Source organism: Elephas maximus, chromosome 4 (assembly GCF_024166365.1).
Source record: "Elephas maximus indicus isolate mEleMax1 chromosome 4, mEleMax1 primary haplotype, whole genome shotgun sequence".
Classification (NCBI taxonomy): Eukaryota; Metazoa; Chordata; class Mammalia; order Proboscidea; family Elephantidae; genus Elephas; species Elephas maximus.
The window spans coordinates 179,139,454-179,163,412 of NC_064822.1; the positions used below are offsets into that span (position 1 = coordinate 179,139,454).

General features: G+C 43.2%; 1 protein-coding gene across 3 annotated transcripts; it reads left to right on the forward strand.

The window, feature by feature from the left end:
• The first annotated feature begins 176 nt into the window (after positions 1 to 176).
• On the forward strand, positions 177 to 23,959 carry APOL6 (apolipoprotein L6). Of its 3 annotated transcripts, none has more exons than XM_049884307.1 (7): positions 177 to 406; positions 2,513 to 2,621; positions 5,848 to 5,974; positions 17,494 to 17,614; positions 18,215 to 18,337; positions 18,988 to 19,086; positions 19,565 to 23,959. In XM_049884307.1, the coding sequence occupies exons 2-7, from the start codon at positions 2,591 to 2,593 to the stop codon at positions 19,640 to 19,642; spliced, it is 579 nt and encodes a 192-aa protein (XP_049740264.1). In that variant the 5' UTR covers positions 177 to 406; positions 2,513 to 2,590; the 3' UTR covers positions 19,643 to 23,959. The 3 variants fall into 3 exon arrangements, 2 of the variants coding, with proteins under 2 accessions (XP_049740264.1, XP_049740263.1); XR_007517389.1 differs by having other exon boundaries at positions 178 to 406; positions 17,494 to 18,337; positions 19,565 to 21,029; positions 21,736 to 23,959; XM_049884306.1 differs by having other exon boundaries at positions 178 to 406; positions 17,494 to 18,337.

Sequence of the window (23,959 nt, forward strand, 5' to 3'; positions counted from 1 at the left end):
TCTTAGAACCACTCATTACACTGCCCAGTACACAGCTAGGAAGAGGTGCCGAGGAGAGGTGAATTCAAGCCTTCTGACTTTGGTTCAGCACACCCACAATAGTGCGCTGTGCAACTATTAGACAAAGAAGCAAAAAGAAAAGTGAAAGACTGAGCCTTCTCAATAACCCCACCTCTACCAGGAAATGATGTCTTGTGGGTTTTCTACACCCAAGGCTATTAACTTCAGCGCAGTTTTGCAGTTTCTTCCCAGAGCCACCAGCAGAGCCTGGGTCCCTCCCTCTAGTCAGCGAGCCCTACCTGAGATGCTGCCCTTTGTGCCTGTCCATCTGCTGTCCAGACACCAGCTCAGAGACCCTCAGAGATGTGAGAACCTGAGGCTACCAGAGACTGCTTCCTGAGAGAAGGTAGGACAGCAGGCAGAGCAGGGAGGGGCTGCTTCTGGGGCTCCCTGAAGGACAAGCAGCCAAAGGGGACAGCTACCAGTACTTTGGTTCAGGAAAAAGGGTTGTTGTCAGGACAAAAAAACCAACCAACTGCTGTTGACTCTGACTCATGGCGATCCCATGTGTGCCAGAGTAGGACTGTGCTCCACAGGGCTTTGGATGGGTGATTTTTTGGAAGTAGATTGCCAGGCCTTTCTTCCGAGGCACCTCCAACCAGGGCTCAGCCCCTCTCCAGCCAGTCAGTCACTAACTTTGTGAGCTTGGGAAGGGCCTGAGGTTCAACTTCTTTATATGATAAATCAGGATCAGAAATTCTCCTTCACGAGGCTGTTTGAAGTTTAAATGAAAACATGATTAAAAGTGTGGTAATCTTTTTTTTTTTATGACTAGCCCTGGTAGTGCAATGGTTAAGTGCTTGACTGGCAGTTCAAAGCCACCCCGTGGCTCCACAGGAAAAAGTTCTGGCGATTGTTGCAATAAAGATTATGGCCTAGAAAATTCTATAGGGCAGTTCTACTCTGTCACATGGGGTCTCTGAGAGTCAAAATCAACTCAGCGCCACCTAACAACAACAACATGACTAACCAAATTGCATCTTTAGCTGCAATGGCCATCCGAGAGTCCTAGATGGGAATGGCTTGGCTCTTAAAATATAAAAGACTCCATCGGCCATGGGGATTTTTCTAGAACTTCTGTACAGGAATGGTTTAGGAGTGATAGCTTTGTAGGAAAGCGATGTTGGTGACTTGTCTCAGGATTGCAAATTAAGCCCACAATGCTTTCTAGTTCTTGTGAGTTACCATGGAGTAGACTCTGACTCCAGGCAACCTTATGCTTAACAGAACAAAACATCGCCCGCGGTCCTGCACCATTTTCATGTTTCCTGGATTATAAATTTATTTGGAGTAGTTTGAGGAAGGGAGTGGGGGAGTTGGTGATAAAGACTAGGGGATTATCTCAAAGCTGTGTTTTTCAGAGTCATTTAGATCTGAGTTGGATTATATGTTTGAGGGAGTTGGCTTTCAGGGGAAGGAGCCATCGAAGAGCACGGAGGAGCTAAAGCCTCTCCAGGCAGTTAGAGAAAGACTGCCAACACTCTTTTATAAGTGCTAATATTGAAATAACTTCTCAAGTCCTCTCCCACCCATTCCATCCCTCTTCCAACATAACTGTCCCCCACATCCACAAAGCAAGCTTAATAGGGACCTGATCAGACCAAAGAGCTGCCTGCTGTCCCTGTTGCCCTTCATCCCATAGGGTTCACATGAAAAATGGGGGAGGAATCAGAGGGTGCTGGTAAAGAATGGGGCTCTAGACCAAGGTTGCTCAACCTTGGCACTATTGACGTTTGGACTGGGTAATTCTTTGCATGGGGATCGTCCTGTGTATTGTAGGCTGTTTAGCCTGGCCTCTATCCACTAGATGCCAGTAGCATCCCCCTCCCTAAGTTGTGACACTCAAAAATATCTCCAGACAGTGACAAATGTCCCCTTGAAGAAGGAGCAAAATAGCCTGTGGCTAAGAACCACTGTTCTAGACTCATACTAGCTGCGATCACACTTTCCCAACATTGGCCTCCCTGTGCCTCAGTTTCCTCATCTGTAAAATGGGGATAATGCTACCATCTATTTCATCTCACAGGGTCACTGAGAGAATTAAAGGTGTATGGAGTATTTGCCCATGTCTGGCACAAATAAGAATCCATGCCAGTTGCCATCAGGTCACTTCGACTCATGGCGGCCCCACATGTGTCAGAGTAGAACTGTGCTCCATAGGGCTTTCAGTAGCTTAGATTACTGGGTCTTTCTGCCAAGGTACTCTGAGTGGACTCGAACCTTCAGCCTTTCAGTTAGGAGCGAGCACATTAGGCATTTGCACCCTCAACCCCAGAAACCCCTGACCATTTACTGAGTTAGGCATTTCCCTGCATATTTCACTGGGAGGCTTAAGGGGGTGAGTTAATTTTCCTGAAATCACACAACTATGAATGACAGAGGGAAGGGTTGAATTCACTTTACCATGCTGTGTCTATACCAATTATCACGTCTATTTTCTCCTCTAAAAAAGAGAAAGTAGCATCTCTTCTCTGTCAAGACACCCTGCCATTCTGAAAGTGGAAAAAGCAAGGACACTCTCCTGGACGTCATGGCAACAGAAACATCCCAAATCTGCAAAGGTATGGTCTCTGCCATTCCAGCCATTTTCATTGGAGGGGAATCCAGTGATGCCTTTGTTCGTAAGAGCAAGAGGGAAAACAAAATGACCCAGAAAGTTTGAAAATACAAGGGTACACAAAGCCATCCCAATCATACTCAAACATTTCACTTGGCTTCCAAAATGTCACCTCTGCTGTTTCTTTCGTATTTCATTGGCCATGCCTTCTCCATCTCTTGTTTGCTCCTGAGCTCTAAATGCTGCAGTGGCCATGGGCTCCATGCAATTTCATGTTTTTAAATCTCCCAGCCAGAGCTCTCCCCTGAACTTTAGACTCATAGATCCACTGCCTACTCAGCACCCCCTGGCGTCTAATGGGCATCTCAACCTTAGCATGCTCTAAACAGAACATCCCCCACCCAACCCGCCCCCAAAACCTTAGCCTTTCCTGTCTCAGAAATGGAAACTTCTATATAACAGTTGTTCAGGCCCAAAGCTTAAAGTCATCTTTGACCCTGCCCTCTCATATCCCATAGTCATTGGTAAATCCTGGTGGCTTCCTGCAACTCTGTCACTTCTCACTACCTCTACAGCTACCTATGCCTAATTGCCATCACTTCTTACTCCAACTACTGCAACAGCTTCCTGACTAGTCTCCCTCCTTCCCTTCTTGCCAACCTACAGTCTACTTTCCAACCGGAGCCATCCTTTTAAAATAAAATTTAGATCAGGGCCACTACTAAGAGCCTAACTAGTTGCTGTTGAGTCAACTCCAATTCATGGCACCGTCATGTGTATCAGAGGAGAACTGTGCTCCATAGGGTTTTCAATTAGTGGTTTTTTGGAAGTAGATTGCCAGGCCTTTCTTCTGAGGTACCTCTGGGTAGACTCAAAGTTCCTACCTTTCAGTTAGCAGCTGAGCACATTAACCATTTCTACTACTCGGGGACTCTACTGCTAGTCTACATGCGATCTTAGAGCATATTAGAAAAAACCCACCCCCTACACTCAGGTGAGCAGAGATCTGTGGACACATGACTCTACAAGTAGATGGCACATTTGTTCAGTCAGTCAATCAATTAATCAAATTCCCTTACTCCAGCCAAACACAGGCCTAAACACGAGGTTTCAAGGCTTGGTGAGATCTTGGGATGAATTTCAGTCCCCACTTGTATCCTCATCCAGGGCCTCTGTATAGTTTTCATAATATTAATGTGAAGTATTAGTATGTCTTTGGGAATACACCCACTCCTCACTTACTGACATGGTTAGATTCCAAAGACCAGATTGTTATACAAAAATTGGCATTATATGAAAATGGAGGATGACCACATCAGATCACAAAATGGATGATGACTATGTCATTACATAACTGCCAAATTACATCATTACATAACTGCCAAATTACATCATTACATAACTGCCAAACCACTGTGAATCATGGCCCAGGCAAGTTGACACATAACCTTAACCATCACAGCCAACGTTACTCTTGCCTTGCTCGTTGGCCTTCGTTACTGCCAGACGGACATCATTAATGCACAAAATAGGTGGGCAGTAGGGCTTTTTACTGTTGTCATAATGTGAAATGTCAGATAATGAGAGAGTCGATAAGTGAGGAATAGGTGTATAATTTATACAAAGCAGTGTTACAAATTGTTGCCTGTCCTGTGAAAAATGATCTTCAAAAGAAACTCGCAGTTCTGGTTGATTGTCTTACTTGATGATTTCTTGACTTGATAATAATGTTGTAATTGACTTCTCTGTAATCCCAAAATACAAAATTTAAGATGGCCTTGTCAAATCAGAAGTTAACCTCTGGAATTTCTCTCTTCCTTCTCCTAACCACGCAAAATGTTGGGGGTGGGTAGGAGGGCCTTTTTTTCCTGCCTGTATTTCCTATGTAAACTAAGAGGCTGAGAGTCTTGTCTCAAACTCACAATAGAGCAGGAGATGCTTTCACAGCAGGAGGTAGTGAGCAGAGTGGAGGTCCTTGCCACATTGTCACTAACAGGGAAAAATTGGAAGTAACTCAAAGACCCAAAGCAGGAGAAAGGCTACATAAACGTGTAAACTCTCAATGGAATGTTTCATAGCATTTTCAAAGACACTTATGAAGACCATGTTTGTAATATTATGTTAAACAAAAAAGAAACAAAATACAATGCTGTACAGTCACTGTGACTGTAAAGATGTAAAATATAAACAAATTTTAAAACACTGAAAAAGAATATTCTAAAACAATAATTTCTTCAGGCACTATAGTTACTGTTCCTTCTTTTACAAAGTTTCTGTGATATCGATATTTTGTTTTCATCAAAGCGTTGGTGAGACTATGGAGCAACTGGAACGCTCATGTAATACTGGTAGGCTAAATCACTTTGGAAAACTGTTTGGCGTACCTACTAAAGCTAAACACGTGTCTACCCTATGATACAGAAATTCTGCTCCTACGTATATGAGTATATATGCCCCCAAAAAGATACGTACAATTACTGTTTGCAGCAGCTTTATTCATAGTAACCAATGACTAGAAACAATCCAAATATCCACTGATAGAAGAATAAATAAACAAATTGTATGATTATGTAATGGAATACTACATAGCAATGATAATTAAAAAAAGAACTATTGATATTACAACAACACAGATGAATTTCACAGACATTATATTAACTGAAAGAAGTCAAACAAATGACTATGCTCGTATGAAGTTCAAGAACAGGCAAACTGTTCAGTGGTTATAGAAGAATCAGAATACTGGGGACGGGGGCAGTATGGTGGAGCAGTGGTTAAGTGCTCGCCTGCTAACCAAAAGATCTGTGGTTCAAACCCACCAGCTGCTCCATGGGAGAAAGATGCAGCAGCCTGCTTCCATAAAGATTTACAGCCTTGGAAACCCTATACGGACGTTCTATTCTGTCCTATATGTTTGTTATGAGTCAGAATTAGACTCGATGACAATAGGTTTGGTTTGGTACAAGGAAATATATTCTATATCTTGCTTTGGGTGGTGATTACTCAGGCGTGTATATGTATATAAAAATTTGTGGAGCTGGGTACTTAATTTTGTGCACTTATTATATGCAAGTTACACCTCAGGAACACACATTATAGCAAATAATTTGTAAATATTTAGTCCATTGTATTTTATTAGTATTTTGATTCTGCATGATATAAACCCCTGTATCCTTGAATTTGGTCAGGTTTGATGATAGAGTAACCTTGTTTTCCACATTCCCAACCAGAAAATTGCACAACTAATGGCGATGCCTCTAATTCTGCTGTGGACGAAATGAGCATGCCTTTGGTGCCACCAAAGCTGCTGGACACCCAGGCAGTGGAAGAATATGAGGCTGGTGTTGGTTTGCAAAGGTAACCCAAAGAGCTTGTGTGCTGGGGCAAAGGACTAACTCTGGTGAAACTGTAGACATCCTCATGATTTGGAACAAATGTGGACCCTGTTTCTCACTGATATTTGTTACACATATGAATATATGTTCTTCTAGTAAAAATATTGCATGAGGCTAAATTAAATATTTTGGAGTGCAAGTCAAGAGATAGTCGAACGCATGAGGATTCTAGGAGCAGAAATTTCCCCACTCTAGGGCTTCACCTCTATTGGTTTCATAAAGGCAGGAACTCAGTGTTTTGGGCTTACTACAGCAAGAAGTCCTGGAGGCGCAGTGATTAAGTGCTCAGCTGCAATCTGAAAGTTCGGCAGTTCAATCCCACCAGTTGCTCTGCAGGAGAAATGCTCCCACAAAGATTACAGTCTTGGAAACCTATGGAGCAGTTCTGCTCTGTCCTATAGGGTCACTAGGGATTGGAATCCACTCTACAGCACACAAGAACAACATAGCATCATTGCCAGTCTGCAGCACCATGTGGGCAAACCAAAACCAGTTGCTGTCACTTCCGACTCCATAGTGACCCCATGTGGCAAAGTAGAACAGCCCCATAGGGCTTCCAAGGCTGTAATCTTTATGGAAGCCCACTGCCACATCTTTCTCCCATGGAGCGATTGGTGGATTCAAACCACCAACCTTTTGGTTCACAGCCAAGTGCTTAACTACTGTGCCACCAGAGCTCCTTTACAACATAGGCAATCAACAAATATTTGCTGAGTGAATTAGGTAAACTGCATTTGTAGTATCTCATAGAGCTAGATTGAAATATTACACACAGCCAGAAGGTGTCGCTGCCCAATACAGGATGTACTGCAGCAGAAATATTCATATTTGAGGTATTTGGTTTAATCAAGAAACACTTGAAGACAAGTGTCTTGGATTCCTAGTGCTGCTGTAACAGAAAAATCACAAGTGGGTGGCTTTAAAAAACAGAAATTTATTTTTTCACAGGTCAGGGGGCTAGAAGCCTGAATTAGTGTCTGGTCCTGTTGTTTTCTTCTATGAGCCTCTCTCCCCGTGATCCTTGGCATTCCTTTGCTTGTAAAGGATCCTCACATGTGGTCTGTATTTCCCTGTTGTGCATGTATGTCTTGATGTCCATTCTGCTTTTTATAACTCAGGAGTGATTAGGTTTAGGATCTACCCTACACTGGTATGACCTCAACTGATTGATTAGTTACATTAACTTGCATTATGGAAAACGATTCCATTCCATTACATCCACAGGTATAGAGGTTAGGGTTCCAATGCATATTTGGGGGGAGGGGGCACAATTTGATACAGAACACCAAGCTTTCATTATTTATCAACCATGTCAAAAATAAAACTTTATCGCTAATGCAAAGTGGCGTTGTCAGTCTTTCCAGCTGCTTCCCTTTGTCCTGATACAATTTTGTTCCTACACAGGGATGAGGGTGAGCTAGACTGTGACATCTGTAAAGTTCGTGGTTTCTCAGCTAGGACACCCTCCTTGCCTTCATCCCGTCCCTCCCCCCATGGAAGCCCCTGATGACCTCATCTGTAAATTGATTTACATCTACTGTTTAACGGATACTTAGGCTTAAATTCACGAATTCATTAACCCTAACTGGTTTCCTTGGTAGTGTATTTGGTATTTAACCTTTTCCATTGAGGAATTGTGTGTGTGTGTGTGTGTGTAGAGAAAGAAAGAGATTAAAAGATAAATATTGCTACATATACTTCCATGAGGAATTCCTGCATCAACTGGCAGATGAGTGAGCAAGAGACAGTAGAAAGTACTGAGAATCTTGGAGCTCTGAGCCCCGACCTAAATCTATCTTTATCCTCTGTGTTCTTTGGGAAGGTCTCATCCGAAAATTAAAGGAGATAGCCTAGATCTTCTCCAGGGTTCCTCTAGCTCTAATATCTCCTTTGGACCAGGGAATCTGTGTCACCCCCAGGGTTCCTCATCTCCCCCTGAGGGGAATGCACTAACGGCACCTGGAACAAGGAAAGTGCCAGAAGGAGTGGCCTTTGCTCTTACCTATACTTTCTCTCCCTGATACTGCTCTGCTATGAAGGCCAAACTCAGCTAGACTGGCAAAGACCCCTTATTACCTCATCCTGTGAAATGTAGGGGAAGAAAGACCCGGATCCCTGTGTCCCTAACTTCTTCCATGAAAGAGAAACCCCATCTGCTTGAGGGCTCAAGTCAAGCTGACAGCAGCATGGGAAACTTTCAGGGTTAGTAACAGTTAGTAAGAGTTCGTCTTGACCCTCTCAGTGGAATGATTCCTGATCGAAGCAAAGGCATGCCTATAGTAGTTAAATTCAAGGTCATCTAAGCGGAGGGTGCATTATATGATACGCACCCCCGCCCCCCGCCGGCTCACCTCTACGTGTATAGGGCTCGCAACACCCCCCCACCCACCACCTAGATCTTCTCTTTCTCTTACTTTCCACAGATTTCTCTCTTTATTAGTCCCCAGGTTCCTTAACTTGATTAGGATCTTGGAATTTCCACCATTGCTGCTTCTCGGTGACAGTTCTATAGTTTCTCCTCACAAGATTCAAAATATCTCTTAGGACTATACTGTCTTCTGCATCTCTTTGGCCAAGGCTCAATTACTCCCATTTGTTCCTCCAGATGCCCCCTTTCTTTATTATAATATTTTATTGTGTTTTTGGTGAAAGTTTACACAGCAAATTAGGTTCCCATTTAACAATTTCTATCATATTCTTTCAGTGACATTAGTTACATTTTTCACAATATGTCAACATTCTCGTTATTTCCATTCTGGTTGTTCTGTTGCCATTAATCTAGGTTCCTTGTCACCCTTTCCTTCTTATCTTTGCTTTAGGGTAAATTTTGATCATTTGGTTTCATATAGAAGATTTTTAAAGGAGCGCAGTCCTCATGGGTGTTATTGTTTATGAGGCAGTCTGTTATTTAGCTAAAAGGTTACCTCTGGGTATAGTTTCAGCACAAAGTTTAAAGGGTTTCTCAGGGCAACAGTCTCAGGGGTTCCTCTAGTCTCTACTGGTCCAGTAAGACCTTTTTTATGAACACGAGTTTTGTTCTACATTGTTTTCTAATTTTCTCTGGGACTGTCTATTGTTTCACTGGTCAGAATGGTTCGTAGTGATAGCCAGGCACCATCTAGTTCTTTTGGTCTCAGGATAGATGAGGCCGTGGTTCCTGTAGTGTATGAAGTCCTATACACTAGTTCCTTCTTTGAGCCTTTGGTTTCCTTTTTTCTCCTGTGCCTCAGATGAGTAGAGACCAACAGTTGAATCTTAGATGGCTGCTCATAAATTTTTAAGACCCTAGATGCCACTCACCAAACTAGGATGTAGAATATAAAGTTTATGAACTGTGTTATGCTAGTTGACCAAGTTGTCCCATGAAACTATGGTCCTAAGCCTTGAAATCCAGTAAACCAATCCCACAAAGTGTTTGGTTATGTCTAGAAAGTATCCATAACTGTGCCCCCTATGTCTTTTATTATATATACACGAGTATATATGCAGCACACACAGACACGTATATACACATGCCTACAGATACACCTGACTATGCAAAGGCATACAACTGTGTGGATCATAACAAATTATGGATAACATTGCGAAGAATGGGAATTCCAGAACACTTAATTGTACTCATGAGGGACCTTTACATAGATCAAGAGGCAGTTATCCGGACAGAACAAGGGGATACTGATTGGTTTAAAGACAGGAAAGGTGTGCGTCAGGGTTGTATTCTTTCACCATACCTATTCAATCTGTATGCTGAGCAAATAATACTAGAAGCTGAACTATATGAAGAAGAACGGGGCATCAGGATTGGAGGAAGACTCATTAATAGCCTCCGTTATGCAGATGACACAACCTTGCTTGCTGAAAGTGAAGAGGACCTGAAGCACTTACTAATGAAGATCAAAGACCACCGCCCTCAGCATGGATTGCACCTCAACATAAGACAAAAATCCCCACAACTGGACCAATGAGCAACATCATGATAAACGGAGAAAAGATTGAAGTTGTCAAGGATTTCATTTTATTTGGATCCACAATCAACAGCCATGGAAGCAGCAGTCAAGAAATCAAAAGACGCATTGCATTGGGTAAATCTGCTGCAAAGGACCTCTTGAAAGTGTTGAAGAGCAAAGATGTCACCTTGAAGACTAAGATGTGCCCGACCCAAGCCATGGTATTTTCAATTGCATCATATGCATGTGAAAGCTGGACAATGAATAAGGAAGACGGAAGAAGAATTGACGCCTTTGAATTGTGGTGTTGGTGAAGAATATTGAATATACCTTGGACTGCCAAAAGAACGAACTAATCTGTCTTGGAAGAAGTACAGCCAGAATGCTTCTTAGAGGCAAGGGTGGTGAGACTGCGTCTTACATACTTTGGACATGTTGTCAGGAGGGATCAGTCCCTGGAGAAGGACATCATGTTTGGCAGAGTACAGGGTCAGCGAAAAAGAGGAAGACCCTCAAGGAGGTGGATTGACACAGTGGCTGCAACAATGAGCTGAAGCATAACAACGATTGTAAGGATGGCTCAGGACACTGGGGGTGTTTCGTTCTGTTGTGCACAGGGTCGCTATGAGTCGGAACCGACTTGACGACACCTAACAACAACAACAACACAGATACACCTATATGTGCACCCGTATATACACACATGTACCTTCCTCAACACTTGTATACAAACATATCTACCTTTGTAACCGCACACATAATTTTTCGTTACTATTGCTGTTGTTGCAAAATTGTATATGCTATAGCATTTACCAAAAATGTCCCTTATTCGTGTGTACTTCTAAGTGTTAGCATTTACCTTATTCAAGTTGTCCACATTTCCCCCACATTCAGTATTGCCTTTCCCATCACCAAAAATAACAAGTGTCTGCTGTCTAGAGAGAGATTCCCCTTCCCTCCTCCTCCCATCTCTGGTAACCACCAATGAACATTGATTTCTGTATGTATACCTATTCTTTTCTTCTTACAAAAATGTGATCATACAATATTTGGCCTTTTGTGACTGATTTATTTCACTCAGCATAGTGTCCTCCAGATTCATCCATGTTATAATACATTTTGAGAAGTCATCATTATTCTTTATTGCTGCATAGTATCCCATTGTAGATATTACCACATTTTGTTTATCCATTCATCCACTGATGGGGACTTCGGTTGTTTCCATCTTTTTGCTATTGTGAATAATGCTACAATGAACGTAAGTGTGCGTATGTCTACTCATGTCACTGCTATTGGATCTTTAGGGTATATGCTTAGGAGACGGATTGCTGGATCCTAAGGTATTGCTTTTTCTAGCTTTTTGAAGAAGTGCCATGCCATTTTCCATAGTGGTTGTATCATTTAAGAGTCCTACGAGCAGTAGATAAGGGTTCCAATCCCTCCACAACCTCACCAGGATGTGTTGTCTCCTGGGTTTTTTATCTGTGTCTTTTTTGCAGGGGTGAGATGGTATCTCATTGTAGTTTTGATTTGCATCTCTCTATTAGCTAATGATCGTGAGCATCTTTTCATGTGTTTGTTGGCTGCCTTGAATGTCCTTTTTGGTAAAGTGTCTCTTCATGTCGTTTGCCCATTTTTTAATTGGATTGTTTGTCTTTCTATTGTTGAGTTGTTGAAGTTTTCTATATATTTTAGAGATTAGACCCTTATCAGATATGTCATCCCCAAATATTTTTTTCCCAGTGTATAGGTTCTGTTCTTACTCTCCTGATAAAGGCTTTTGATGAGCATAAGTATTTAATTTTTAGGAGGTCCCAGATATCTAATTTGTCTTCTGTTGTTCATGCATTTGTAGTCGTGTTTGATAATCTATTTCTGAAAATAAAATTAGGTGTCATAGCTTCGTCTCTGTCATCTTCCCAGAACTTCATAGTTTTAGCTTTAGCATTTAGGTCTTCGACCCATTTTGAGTCAGTTTTGTGTATGGTGGGACGTGTGGATTCTGTTTAGTTTTTCTGCTGATGAAACCTGGTTTTGCCAGCATCATTTGCTAAAGAAGCCCAATGAATGGACTTTGATCCTTTGTTAAATATCAGATGCCCACAGATGGATAGATTTACTTCTGGGTTCTTAATTCTATTCCATTGATTTATATATCTGTCATTGAACCAGGACCAGGCTGTTTTGATTACTGTGGCCGTATGGTGTGTTTTCCCCAAGCATCTGTCAGTGTGTCATACTATGGGGACTTGCATGTTGCTGTGATGCTGGAAGCTATGCCACGGGTATTGGAATATCAGCAGGATCACCCATGGTGGACAGGTTTCGGCTGAGTTTCCAGACTAAAAATGGCTAGGAAGAAGGAGCTGGTGGTGTACTTCTGAAAAAAATTAGCCAGTGAATAACAGCAGACCATTGTTTGATACAGTGCCAGGAGGTGAGTCCCTCAGGTTGGAGGGCACTCAAAATACAGCTGGGGAGAGCTGCCTCATCAAAGCAGGGTCAATTTTAATGATGTCAATAAAGTCAACCTTTTGGGACTTCATCTGCTGATATGGCATGACTCAAAATGAGAATAAACAGCTACAAACATCCATTAATAATTGGAATGTGGACTCTACAAAGTACGAATCTAGGAAAATTGAAAGTCGTCAAAAATGAAATGGAACCTATAAACATCCACATCCTAGGCATCAGTGAGCTGAAATAGACAGTATTGGCCATTTTGAATCGGACAATCATATGCCGGGAATGACAAATCGAAGAGGAATGGCATTGTATTCACCGTGAAAAAAAAAATTTCAGTATCTATCCTGAAGTACAGCTCTGTCAGTGATAGGATAATATCCACACGTCTATAAGAAAGACTAGTTAATATGACTGGTATTCAGATTTACTCACCACTGGCGAAAGATGAAGAAATTGAAGATTTTTACAAACTTCTGCAGTCTGAAATTGAGCAAACATGCAATCAAGAAGCATGGGTAATTACTGGTTTTTGGAAAGCAAAACCTGGAAATGAAGAACAAGGACTGGTAGTTGAAAAATATGGTCTTGGTGATAAAAATGATGTTGTGAGACCAACGACTCCTTCATTGTAAATACCTTTGTTTCAACACATGAACGGTGACTATTCACATGGACCTTGTTAGATGGGATACACAAGAATCAAATCCACTACATCTGTGGAAAGAGAAGATTGAAAAGCTCAATATCATCGAAGAAGGCCAGGAGCCAACTGCAGAAAAAACTGTCAATTGCTCATATGCAAGTTCTAGTTGAAGCTGAAGAAAATTGGAACAAGTCCATGAGAGCCAAAATATGACCTTGAGTATATCCCACCTGAATTTAGAGACCATCTCAAGAATAGATTGAACACATTGAACACTAATGACCAAAGACCAGACGAGTTGGAGAGTGACATCAAGGACATGATATATGAAGAAAGCAAGAGGTCATTAAAAAGACAAGAAAGAAAGAAAAGACCAAAATGGATGTCAGAAGAGACTCTGCAAGTTCCTCTTGAACATACAGTAGCTAAAGTGAAAGAAAGATATGATGAAATAAAAGAGCTGAACAGAAGATTTCAAAGGGCAGCTCGAGAAGACAAAGTATTATAATAACATGTGCAAAGACCTGGAGTTAGAAAACCAAAAGGGAAGAACACAGTGGGCATTTCTCAAGCTCAAAAACTGAAGAAAAAAATACAAGCCTCAAGTTGCAGTATTTGAAGAATTCTATGGGCAAAGCATTAAATGATGCAGGAAGCATTAAAAGAAGATGGAAGGAATACACACAGTCACTGTACCGAAAAGAATTGTTCAACATTCAACCATTTCAGAAGGTAGCATATGATCAAGAACCGATGGCACTGAAGGAAGAAATCCAAGCTGCACTGAAGACACTGGTGAAAACAAGCCTTCAGGAACTGACAGAATACCAATTGAGATGTTTCAACAAACGGATGCAGCACTGGAAGTGCTCAGTCATCTATGCCAAGAAAATTGGAAGACAGCTACCTGGCTAACCGACTGGAAGAGGTTAATATTTATGCCTGTTCCAAAGAAAGGTGATCCAACAGAATATGGAAATTATTGAACAATATCATTAATATCACATGCAAGTAAAACTTTGCTGAAGATCATTCAAAAGTGGTTGCAGCAGTACATCGACAGGGAACCGCTGGAAATTCAAGCCAGATTCAGAAGAGGCCATGGAACCAGAGATATCATTGCTGGTGTCAGATGGATCCTGGCTGAAAGCAGAGAATACCAGAAAGATGTTTACCTGTGTTTTATTGACTATGCAAAGGCATTTGACTGTGTGGAGCATAACACATTACGGATAACATTGCAAAGAACCGGAATTCCAGAACACTTAGTTGTGCTCCTACAGAACTTGTACATAGACCAAGAGTCAGTCGTTTGAACAGGACAAAGGGATACTGATTGGTTTAAAGTCAGGAAAGGTGTTTGTCAGGGTTGTATTCTTTCACCATACTTACACAATCTGTATGCTGAGCAAATATTCCGAGAAAATGGGCTATATGGAGAAGAATGGGGCATCAGGATTGGAGAAAGACTCACTAATAACCTGCATTATGCAGATGACACAGCCTTGCTTGCTGAAAGTGAAGAGGACGTGAAGTACTTACTAATGAAGATCAAAGACTACAGCCTTCAATGTGGATTACACCTCAACATAATGAAAACAAAAATCCTCACAACCAGACCAGTAAGCAACATCATGATAAATGGAGAAAATATTGAACTTGTCAAGGATTTCATTTTACTTGGATCCACAATCAACATCCATGGAAGCAGTGGTAAAAAAACAAAACAAAACAAAAAAAACAACATATTGCATTGGGCAAACCTGCTGCAAAAGACCTCTTTAAAGCGTTAAAAACCAAAGATGTCACTTTAAAAACTAAGGTGTGCCTGACCAAGCCATGGTATTTTCAGTTGCCTCATATGCATTTTTTCATATGCATGCAAACCTGGACAATGGATAAGAAGACCGAAGAAGAACGGATGCCTATGAATTACGGTGTTATTGAAAAATACTGAATATAATATGGACTGCCAGAAGAAGGAACAAATTTATCTTGGAAGATGTGCAGCCGGAATTCTCCTTAGAAGCAAGGATGGTGAGGCTTCATCTCATATACTTTGGACATGTTATCAGGAGGGATTAGTCCCTCGAGAAAGGTATCGTGCTTGGTAAAGCGGAGAGTCGGTGAAAAAGAGGAAGACCTTCAAAGGGATGGATTGACACAGTGGCTGATCAATAATGGGCTGAAGCATAACAAAGATTATGAGGATGGTGCAGGACTGGGCAGTGTTTAGTTCTGTTGTACATAGGGTTGCAATGAGTGAGAACCAAGTAGAAGGCACCTAACAACAACAATATTCAAAATACTGCTGTGTTTTGAAATGAAAACTAAAAAAAAAAAAAAAAAAATTAGGTATTTGACTTCCGTCAGAAATGACGACTTACAAAGTAGTCATTGAAACAGAACCCCGTCCTAAGTCAGGGACTATCTGTCTATCATTCTTCTTGATGGTGTCTGTCTTAGTCGTCTATAGCTGCTATAACAGAAATACCACAAGTGGACGGCTTTAACAAAGAAAAAATTATTCTCTCACAGTCTAGTAGGCTACAAGTCCAAATTCAAGGCATCAGCTCCAAGGGAAGGCTTTCTGTGTCAGTTCTGGAGGAAGGTCCTTGTCATCAATCTTCCCCTGGCCGAGGAGCTTCTCTGCCCAGGAATCTCAGGTCCAAAGGAAGTGGTCTTCTCCTGGCCCTGCTTTCTTGGTGGTCTGAGGTCCCCATTTCTCTCTTTTATATTTCAAAAGAGGTTGGCTTAAGACACTGTCTAATCTTGTACATCTCATCAATATAACTGCCACTAATCCATCTCATTACATCATAGCGATAGGACTTACAACACGTAGGGAAATCATATCAGGTGACAAAATGGTAGGCAATCATACAATACTGGGAATCATGACTTAGCCAAATTGACAGATATTTTTGAGGGACACAATTCAATCCATGACGGTGTCCCACATAACCCTTAGGCTTTCTTCAGTCTTTTTTATGATTGTCCTTAAACAAATTAGTATAAGGGATTTTTCCTCTATTTTGCTGATTCTTTCTTCCAGTGATTGGCTTCTACTTCCGTGGCCATTGAGTTTTTTATTTCTGATATTTTGTTATTTCTGATGTTTTATTATTAAATTTCTGAATTTATAGCTTGTGTTTTTGCACGGTTTGTATATGTTTATTGAGTTTGTCATTTTGTTCTTGTATTTTTTTCCTGAAATATTCTAGGTTTTTTTTTTTCTTTCTGTGTTTTTCTTGATCTCTCTAAGGATCCTCAATATTAGTCTTTTGAATTATGTGTCAGGTAGTTCTATTACCAGTTCTTCCTCAGAAAAGTTTTCTGTCCCTTTATTTTGCTCATTTGTTTGTGCCATCTTATCCTGGTTCATCATATGATTTGTAATAGACTGCTGTCTTTGAGACATTAAGATTCTATTTTGTTTATTTCTTGATTAATTGTATGTTCGCCTTTTCTGTATTGTTTTTGCTTTCGTTTTGATATATCTGGAGCTTAGTTTTTTCCCTTTCTCTCTAGCTTACCTTCGTTTGTATAGTTTTAATCGATGTTGTTTTGTAATATCTGTGTTTGACTATGATGCTGCCAGTTGGTTGGGAGTAATTTTCTCTCACTGGTGGGCATGATGGGTTGCATACACATAGGAATCCTCTGTTGTTGGGCATGTATGTCTTCCCTTGTAGAACTGCATGGAAGTGTGCGAGCAGGACCCTTCCCTGTTGTGGGGCTATCAGTGTTGAGTGGTCAGAATCCCTCCACAGCTCTTGTGGGGCTGTTTGGTCCTTCCACATTGGTGCATGCTGTTAGTGCAGCCTCTGGAGAGCAAGATGGGCTGTCTGCATGGACCCAGGAAAGCAGTACAATCTAATGGGTGAGGCAGGTCCTCTGATTAGTTATGGACCGATGTCCTCGTGATGGGGTGGGGAGGGCTGGATGTCTCTGCATATGCTCAGACGACTTGAGGGAATAAGTAGAGTGTGGGAGGGGCATGTGGTGGGCAGGTTGCTGAGGGTGCCTCATCTCATGGATCAGGTGGGTGCACGGTGGGCTCAGGAAGGGTGGGGCGAACGGTGACTTGACAGATATCCTCGGGTGCCTTGCTGTGCAGGTCAGGTGGGGCATGGGCTGGGTGAGAGAAGTGGTGGGTCGTTCTTCAGGGCTTCTTGCCACATGACAGATGCCCCTCTTACTTGTCTCTTTTGTTCATGGAACTAGTAGCTCTTAGCGAAGAAAGAATTTCCCAGTGGCACTCTGGGACTCCTCATGGTCAGGCCAGGGGATCACGGGTGTTAGGGAGGTGCAGGGAGAATGGCGGTGGCAAGAACATCCAGAAACCACATGTGCCTGACTAAGCAATTGGCTTTCCCATCTGGGAGTTTGATGCAAAATCTTTGTTTTACTCATTGGCAGTGGCAAGGATGACGTTCTTCTGTGGGAAGATGTCAAATGGACTCTACAAGAAGATATGCATCTGTCAGCTGGAGAAAGAACATTTTTGGAAAAATTTCACCTACTGAAATGTGACCTGGAAGTGCGTATCAGCAAGCTCCATGCCCTTGCAGACCATATGGATACAACCCACGAAACATTCACCAAAACTAATGTAGTGGTCAGTTCCATTGCAGTGGTCTCTGGCGTCATGAGCATCCTGGGTTTAGCCCTATGTCCGGCAACATTAGGAGGAAGCATGGTGCTTTCTGCTGCTGGTAACGGTCTGGGGTTAGCAGCCGGAGCCACTAGAGCCTTGACCGGCATTTGTAAGCACCTTCATAATAAGAAAGCCCAAGCTCAGGCCAGCAGCCTAGTTCTCACCCATGGCCAAGGGAACGGGGAGGCTATAGGAAGGGAGGCATTGAATGCCTTTGCTGTTTGCAAGGTTCTCTATCAATGTAGAAACGGCATCAAGGATATCAAGAAGAACATCAATGCCTTTAAGACAGCCAAGGCCCACCCTCGCTTGGCTGCTGCTGCCAAGCAGTTCCTGACCAGTGGCCAAGTCTCAGCCCAAAGTAGCAGGCAGGTGCAAAGAGCCTTTGAGGGCACGACACTGGCGATGACCAAAAGTGCCCGTCTGCTGAGCACTGCAACAGCTGGTTTATTCCTCAGCGTTAACTTAGCGACCCTTTTGAAGGAATGGAAGCAAATGAAGGAGGGAGAAAGAACAGAGGCTGCTAAGGAGCTGAGGGCCCGAGCTCAAGAGCTGGAAGAGGTGTTGACAGAACTCGCCCAGCTTTATGAGAGCCTGCGGCAGAAGGTAAAACTAAGATTTCCCTTTCGGGTGGGCCAGACAGGGAGGGGGAGGCTTTAACTGGAGCTGAGGGGAACCAGGGTGGTGCAAATGGTTAAGCACTCAGCCGCTAACTTAAAGGTTGGAGGTTCGAGTCTACCCAGATGTGCCTTGAAAGAAATGCTTGAAAGATGTACTTTTGAGAAAACCCCATGGAACACAGTTCTACTCTGATACACGTGGGGTCACCATGAGTTGGATTTGATTCAACGGCAAGTGTTTTTGTTGTTTGTTTTTATGAGAACCAAGGATTATGAGAAGTGACAAGAGAGCTAGTATGTGTGTGAATTTTGCCTGGACGTTCCTAAGGGCATTCAGTGGCACTGGAGGTCCCAACAGTATCAAGTACACCTGGCCTGGACAGACCTGGTCATGCCTTTTACTTCACCCTGGATACTCCTTGATGTCCACGTGGTGGGGAGAGTGTTCTCTCAGTTTTGCAAAAAAGGACACTGAGCTAGCAAGGGGTTATGTGGCTTGCCCAGTTCTCACAGCTCGTTGGGGGTGGAGTGGGGGTTACAAACCCAAGGAGTCTGATTTCAGAGCTTGGTCTGCAATGCTGCATCTGAGGCCTTTGTAGGATCTCTCCTGGGATTGGTGTTTATGTTTCCCTATAGGAATTGTTGCAAGAAAAAAGCCTTCTGAACTCTACTTTTGAGGGAGCCATGTGGGATCTGCCTCAGTCCCCAGTCTGGCCTGGAGAAGAAGGATGCCAGGTGAGAGGCTGGGAGGAAGGTGGGCTGAGGTCAGGGACTTTGGAGCGGAATAAAGGGGACCAAGGTGGGGTGGGTGAGGCTGGCAGAGGAGATAGCACGAGGTTCAATTGGATCCCACCATTGAGAAAGATGAGGCTACCCAAGAAGGCATCGTCAGCCTGTGCTGATGGCCTTATGAAGGTCAACCCATCCCCTTCCCCTCAGTTCTTCACTCACAGGCTACCTCATTTGCTCCACTTCTTCAGATCCCCATTCACTGAGTCGCAGTGTTGGTCCACATTAAACATGTATTGTTTGATGGCAGGCCCTATATTAAGTCAGGAGAGTCCTAGGTTGAATAGTATTTTGTGTTCATGCTTCCATATCAACTCACCTTGAGATCCCTCTGTGTTCTCTCTTCCTCCCTCACTCTGGCTATACTCACTGGCAAAACTCCTGGGCTTGCACACAATGGACATCCTGGGACCTGTTCAACCAGATTCCAGCGGGAAGGGGAGAGGCCCAGGAGCCCCTCTGCGGCCGTCCCACAGCCCAAGTTCTTGGAGCAACTTCATGACATCAGAACATGTAGAAACTCTCTTGGCTCACCAGTGCACCTATTTCAATTTTTTTTCCTTTTATGATATGCTTTAGTTGCTATTTTAAAAGTAGTGCATGCACATTAAATATAATTTTTGAATAATTCAAGAAATTAAAAAATAGGGCTGCAGCAGTACATCAACAGGGAACTGCCAGAAATTCAAACTGAATTCAGAAGAGAACATGAAACCAGGGATATCAGTGCTGATGTCAGGTGGATCTTGGCTGAAAGCAAAGAATACCAGAGAGATGTGTACCTGTGTTTTATTGACTATGCAAAGACATTTGGCTGTGTGGATCATAACAAATTATGGATAACGTTGTAAAGAACCGAGAATTCCAGAACACTTCATTTGACTCACGAGGAACCTGTATTCAGACCAGAAGGCAGTTGTTCAAACAGAACAAAGGGGTACTGCATGGTTTAAAATCAGGAAAGGTGTGCATCAGGGTTGTAATCTTTCACCAAACTTATTCACCTGTATGCTGAGCAAATAATCCAAGAAGCTAGACTATATGAAGAAGAACGAGGCATCCGGATTGGAGGAAGAGCCATTAACAGCCTGTGTTATGCAGATGACACAACCTCGCTTGCTGAAAGTAAAGAGGCCTTGAAGTGCTTACCGATGAAGATCAAAAACTACAAAGACCACAGCCTTCAGTATGGATTCCACCTCAGCATAAAGAAAACAAAAGTCCTCACAACTGGACCGATAAGCAACATCATGATAAATGGAGAAAAGATGGAGGTTCTCAAAGATTTCATTTTACTTGGATCCACAATCAACACCCATGGAAGTAGCAGTCAAGAAATCAAACAATGCATTGTGTTGGGCAAATCTGCTCCAAAAGACCTCTTTAAAGTCTTGAAAAGCAAAGATGTCACCTTGAAGACTAAGGTGCGTCTGACCCAAGACGTGGGTCATGTGCATGAGAAAGCTGGAAAATGAATAAGGAAGATTGGAGAAGGATTGATGCCTTTGAATCATGGTGTTGGCGAAGAATATTGAATATACCGCGGACTGTCAAAAGAGTGAACAAATCCGTCTCGGAAGAAGTACAGCCAGAATGCTCCTTAGAAGCAAGAATGGCAAGACTCTGTCTCACATACTTTGGACATATTATCAGGAGGGATCAGTCCCTGGAGAAGGACATCATGCTTGGTAAATAGAGGGTGAGCGAAAAAGAGGAAGACCCTTAATGAGATGGATTGACACAGTGGCTGCAACAATGGGCTCAAGCATGACAGTGATTGTGAGGATGGCGCAGGACCGGCAGTGTTTTGCTCTATTATACATGAAGTCCCTATGAGTCGGAGTTGACTCAATGGCAACTGTTTTTTTTTTTTTTGCAGTTGGCCTCAGGTAAGTCTGAATCCAGAGGATAAAAAGAATCTTCGGGCTTCTGTCCTTCCATCTCTCAGATAGGCTTTACTCATGAAGGCAAGAAAGTCCCAGCCTTCCCAGATGCAGCCCTTCCCAGCTTAGTTCTCCCAAGTGGAAAGGGCAGGGGAGCTTCTATTTCCAGAATGCTTTATACATTAGCGGAGACTGACTCTGTTCAGGATGAGTTGACCTGACTATGTTGGGATGGGCTGTTGGGAACAATATGCCATCAGTTCCCCAGTGGAAAGGGGAAAATGGGGAAAGGAGGTAGAGGATGAAAAGGCAAGAGAAGGTGCACTATCTGCCCCTCCCTTTTCACAAACATTTAGATTATTTCAAACTTTTTACTATGCATAGTGGTTAAGGGGATTCCTATGGGTCAAAGGCTTCTTGCAGGATTATTTATTAGGCTCCAGTTGTGGGGCAGTGGTTAAGAGCCGCAGCAAGCTATGGCTGCTGACCAAAAGGTCTGCAGTTCAAACCTACCAGCTGCTCCTTGGCAACCCTACGGGGCAGTTCTACTCTGTCCTGTAGGGTCGCTATGAGTCGGAATCAACTCGATGGCAACGAGTTTGTTTTGTTTTCTCTTAAAATAAAGTGTCCAAACTGGGATGAGTTCCCTAGATGGCACACATGGTTTGTGCTTGACTGTTAACCTAAAGGTTGGTGATTTGAACCCAACTAGGGGCTCCCCAGAAGAAAGCTGGCAACCTGCTTCTGTAAAGATCACAGCCAAGAACACGCTTTGGAGCGGTCCTATTCTGGAACTCATGGGTCACTGACAACAACTAACAACAAACTGGGCAACGGAAAATAAGGGAGAAGGCACTTAGAAAAGGGGAAGGAGGAGTCTTTTCTCCCACATTATAGTAGTAAACCATGTCAGAGGAAATTGGAACATATTTTTTTAAAGTATAGGGAAAAAATAGCAACTATCAACATTCTGGAGTATGTCTTTGCTTTATAAATCTTATAATCCAGGGGTTTTAAATAGTCGTGATCTCATTACCTACGCCGTTTTGTTTCCTTCTTTTATTGCTCTCATTTCCTAGATGGCATAATTTGTTCTGTAGCCTAACTGCAGATAGCTTTCTCTGCCTTTAATATTGCTTGCTCAGTACGTGAACACCCTGAAGTGTGTGCGTATCCTTAAGGTTTTGAATAAACTTAATATCAGCAATAATACCTGGCACAACGTGGATATTCACTAAGGCTGGGGCTACGTGTGTTTCGTGGAATGGCTAGGAGGAAAAAGAGCCCTGGAATTTGATTCTTACCTCTCTCACCTATTTGCTGAGTCCCATGTCTGAGTTTTGGTGTTTTCAGTCATAAAATAAGTGTAACCTGAATAAAATCCAGGACTCCATGAGGGCCAGAATTTGCAGTGCCCTCTTCACAGAAGCAGCCGTCTGGAGGAAAAATACTCTTGGAAAAGATATTACTAAAGCTCTTAGGACAATACCAAAGAATGTGGGAGGGGGAGGTTCATTCTTCCCTTTTTTTCCACTCCTCTCTCAAGGAGTCCAGGGGCGGTGCAAATGGTTAACGTGCTCAAATGTTAAGCAAAAGGTTGGAGGTTCAAGTCCGCCCAGAGGTTTTTGGAAGAAAGGCCTGGTGACCTACTTCCAAAAGATTAGACAAAACCAAACCAAACCTGTTGCCGTCAAGTTGATTCCAACTCACAGTGACTGTATAGGGCAGAGTTTTCCAGGCTGTCACCTTTATGGAAGCCAACTGCCACATCTTTCTGCCATGGAGCCACTGGTGGGTCCAACAGCTGACATTTCAGGTAGCAGCCAAATGCTTAACCACTGCACCAACAGGGCTCTGTTTTCCATCGGAACCCCTAGGGAGCGCAGTTTTACTGTGATATACCTGGGGTCTCCGTGTGTCAGAGTCAACTTGACGGCAACTGGTCTCACCGTCAAACTCTTTCCCATGCAGAGGAGACGCCCCCTCTCTCTGTCTGTTAAACCTCAGCCTGACTTCCAGCCCAAGCAGCAATTCTCCTCTCCCTCCGTGTAGTGTTGGCCACCCCAAGCTGCTCTCGGCACCCTGTTCTACTTCTCTGCAGCTTGCCTCCTACGCCACCTGGAATTCTGGTGAACAAATGCCTTCACCCTGTTGTAACTCCCCACTAGTTAATCTTTGCACTAATTGCAAAGAAGAGCCCATTAACTATCCATGGCACTCAGGCAACCCAGTGCCCACCCCTCTCATCCTGTCCCTGCTGGTGGAGCAGGTTTCTTCATCGGTGCTCCAGAGTGGTGCAGGCCCCTCCACTACGTCAGTCAAACTAGGAGCCAACCTACTGGTTCTGAGACATAATCCTCTCTCGCTCTGGGTCTGCGTTTTAGTGAGGTGAGAAGATGCTGCAAGCTCCACAGTCCCACCTCATGGGAGCAATCAGCCAGAAAATACCCCTTGAAAGGCTTTCCCCAAAGTGTTGAGCCTTCCAAAGTGGCCAGTGGACTTGTCCCGCCTCTGCTGAGGTTTGTGACAGCAGCAAACAGGTGGTTGACCAATCCCAGCAGTCCTACTCATGACTCACCTTCCCAAACTGCAAGCAAATGAGGACTTGCAGTTTCCAGTTGAACCTCAGGCCGGCTGGGGAAAGGGGTAGGTCCCCAACCAGGTTTCAGAAACCCCACTCATCCAGTTCCATCAGCACCTGACTAGGTAGGGGTGGCCTCGAGGGGCCAAGAAACACCTTCATATGTCATTCTGGCTCCCCCAGGTCCGCCCACACCAACCATGAGGTTCACGTGGCCCTTGAATTGTGACGAAATGCAAGTTCATCCCAGCTATGAATCACACTCACTTGGGTCCAAAATATAACCAATAAGCTAAATGAAGCCAAAAGACCATTGTGGTCTAGGCAGTGTACAATGTTGCATTCAAAGAAATAG

Bases quoted from the DNA above. Each gene is read 5' to 3' on its own strand.
- APOL6 (XM_049884306.1), top strand. From the start codon at position 2,591: ATGGCAACAGAAACATCCCAAATCTGCAAAG. The intron at 2,622-5,847 runs GTATGGTCTCTG...ATTCCCAACCAG, and splicing joins AACATCCCAAATCTGCAAAG to AAAATTGCACAACTAATGGC. The intron at 5,975-17,493 runs GTAACCCAAAGA...ACTCATTGGCAG, and splicing joins GCTGGTGTTGGTTTGCAAAG to TGGCAAGGATGACGTTCTTC.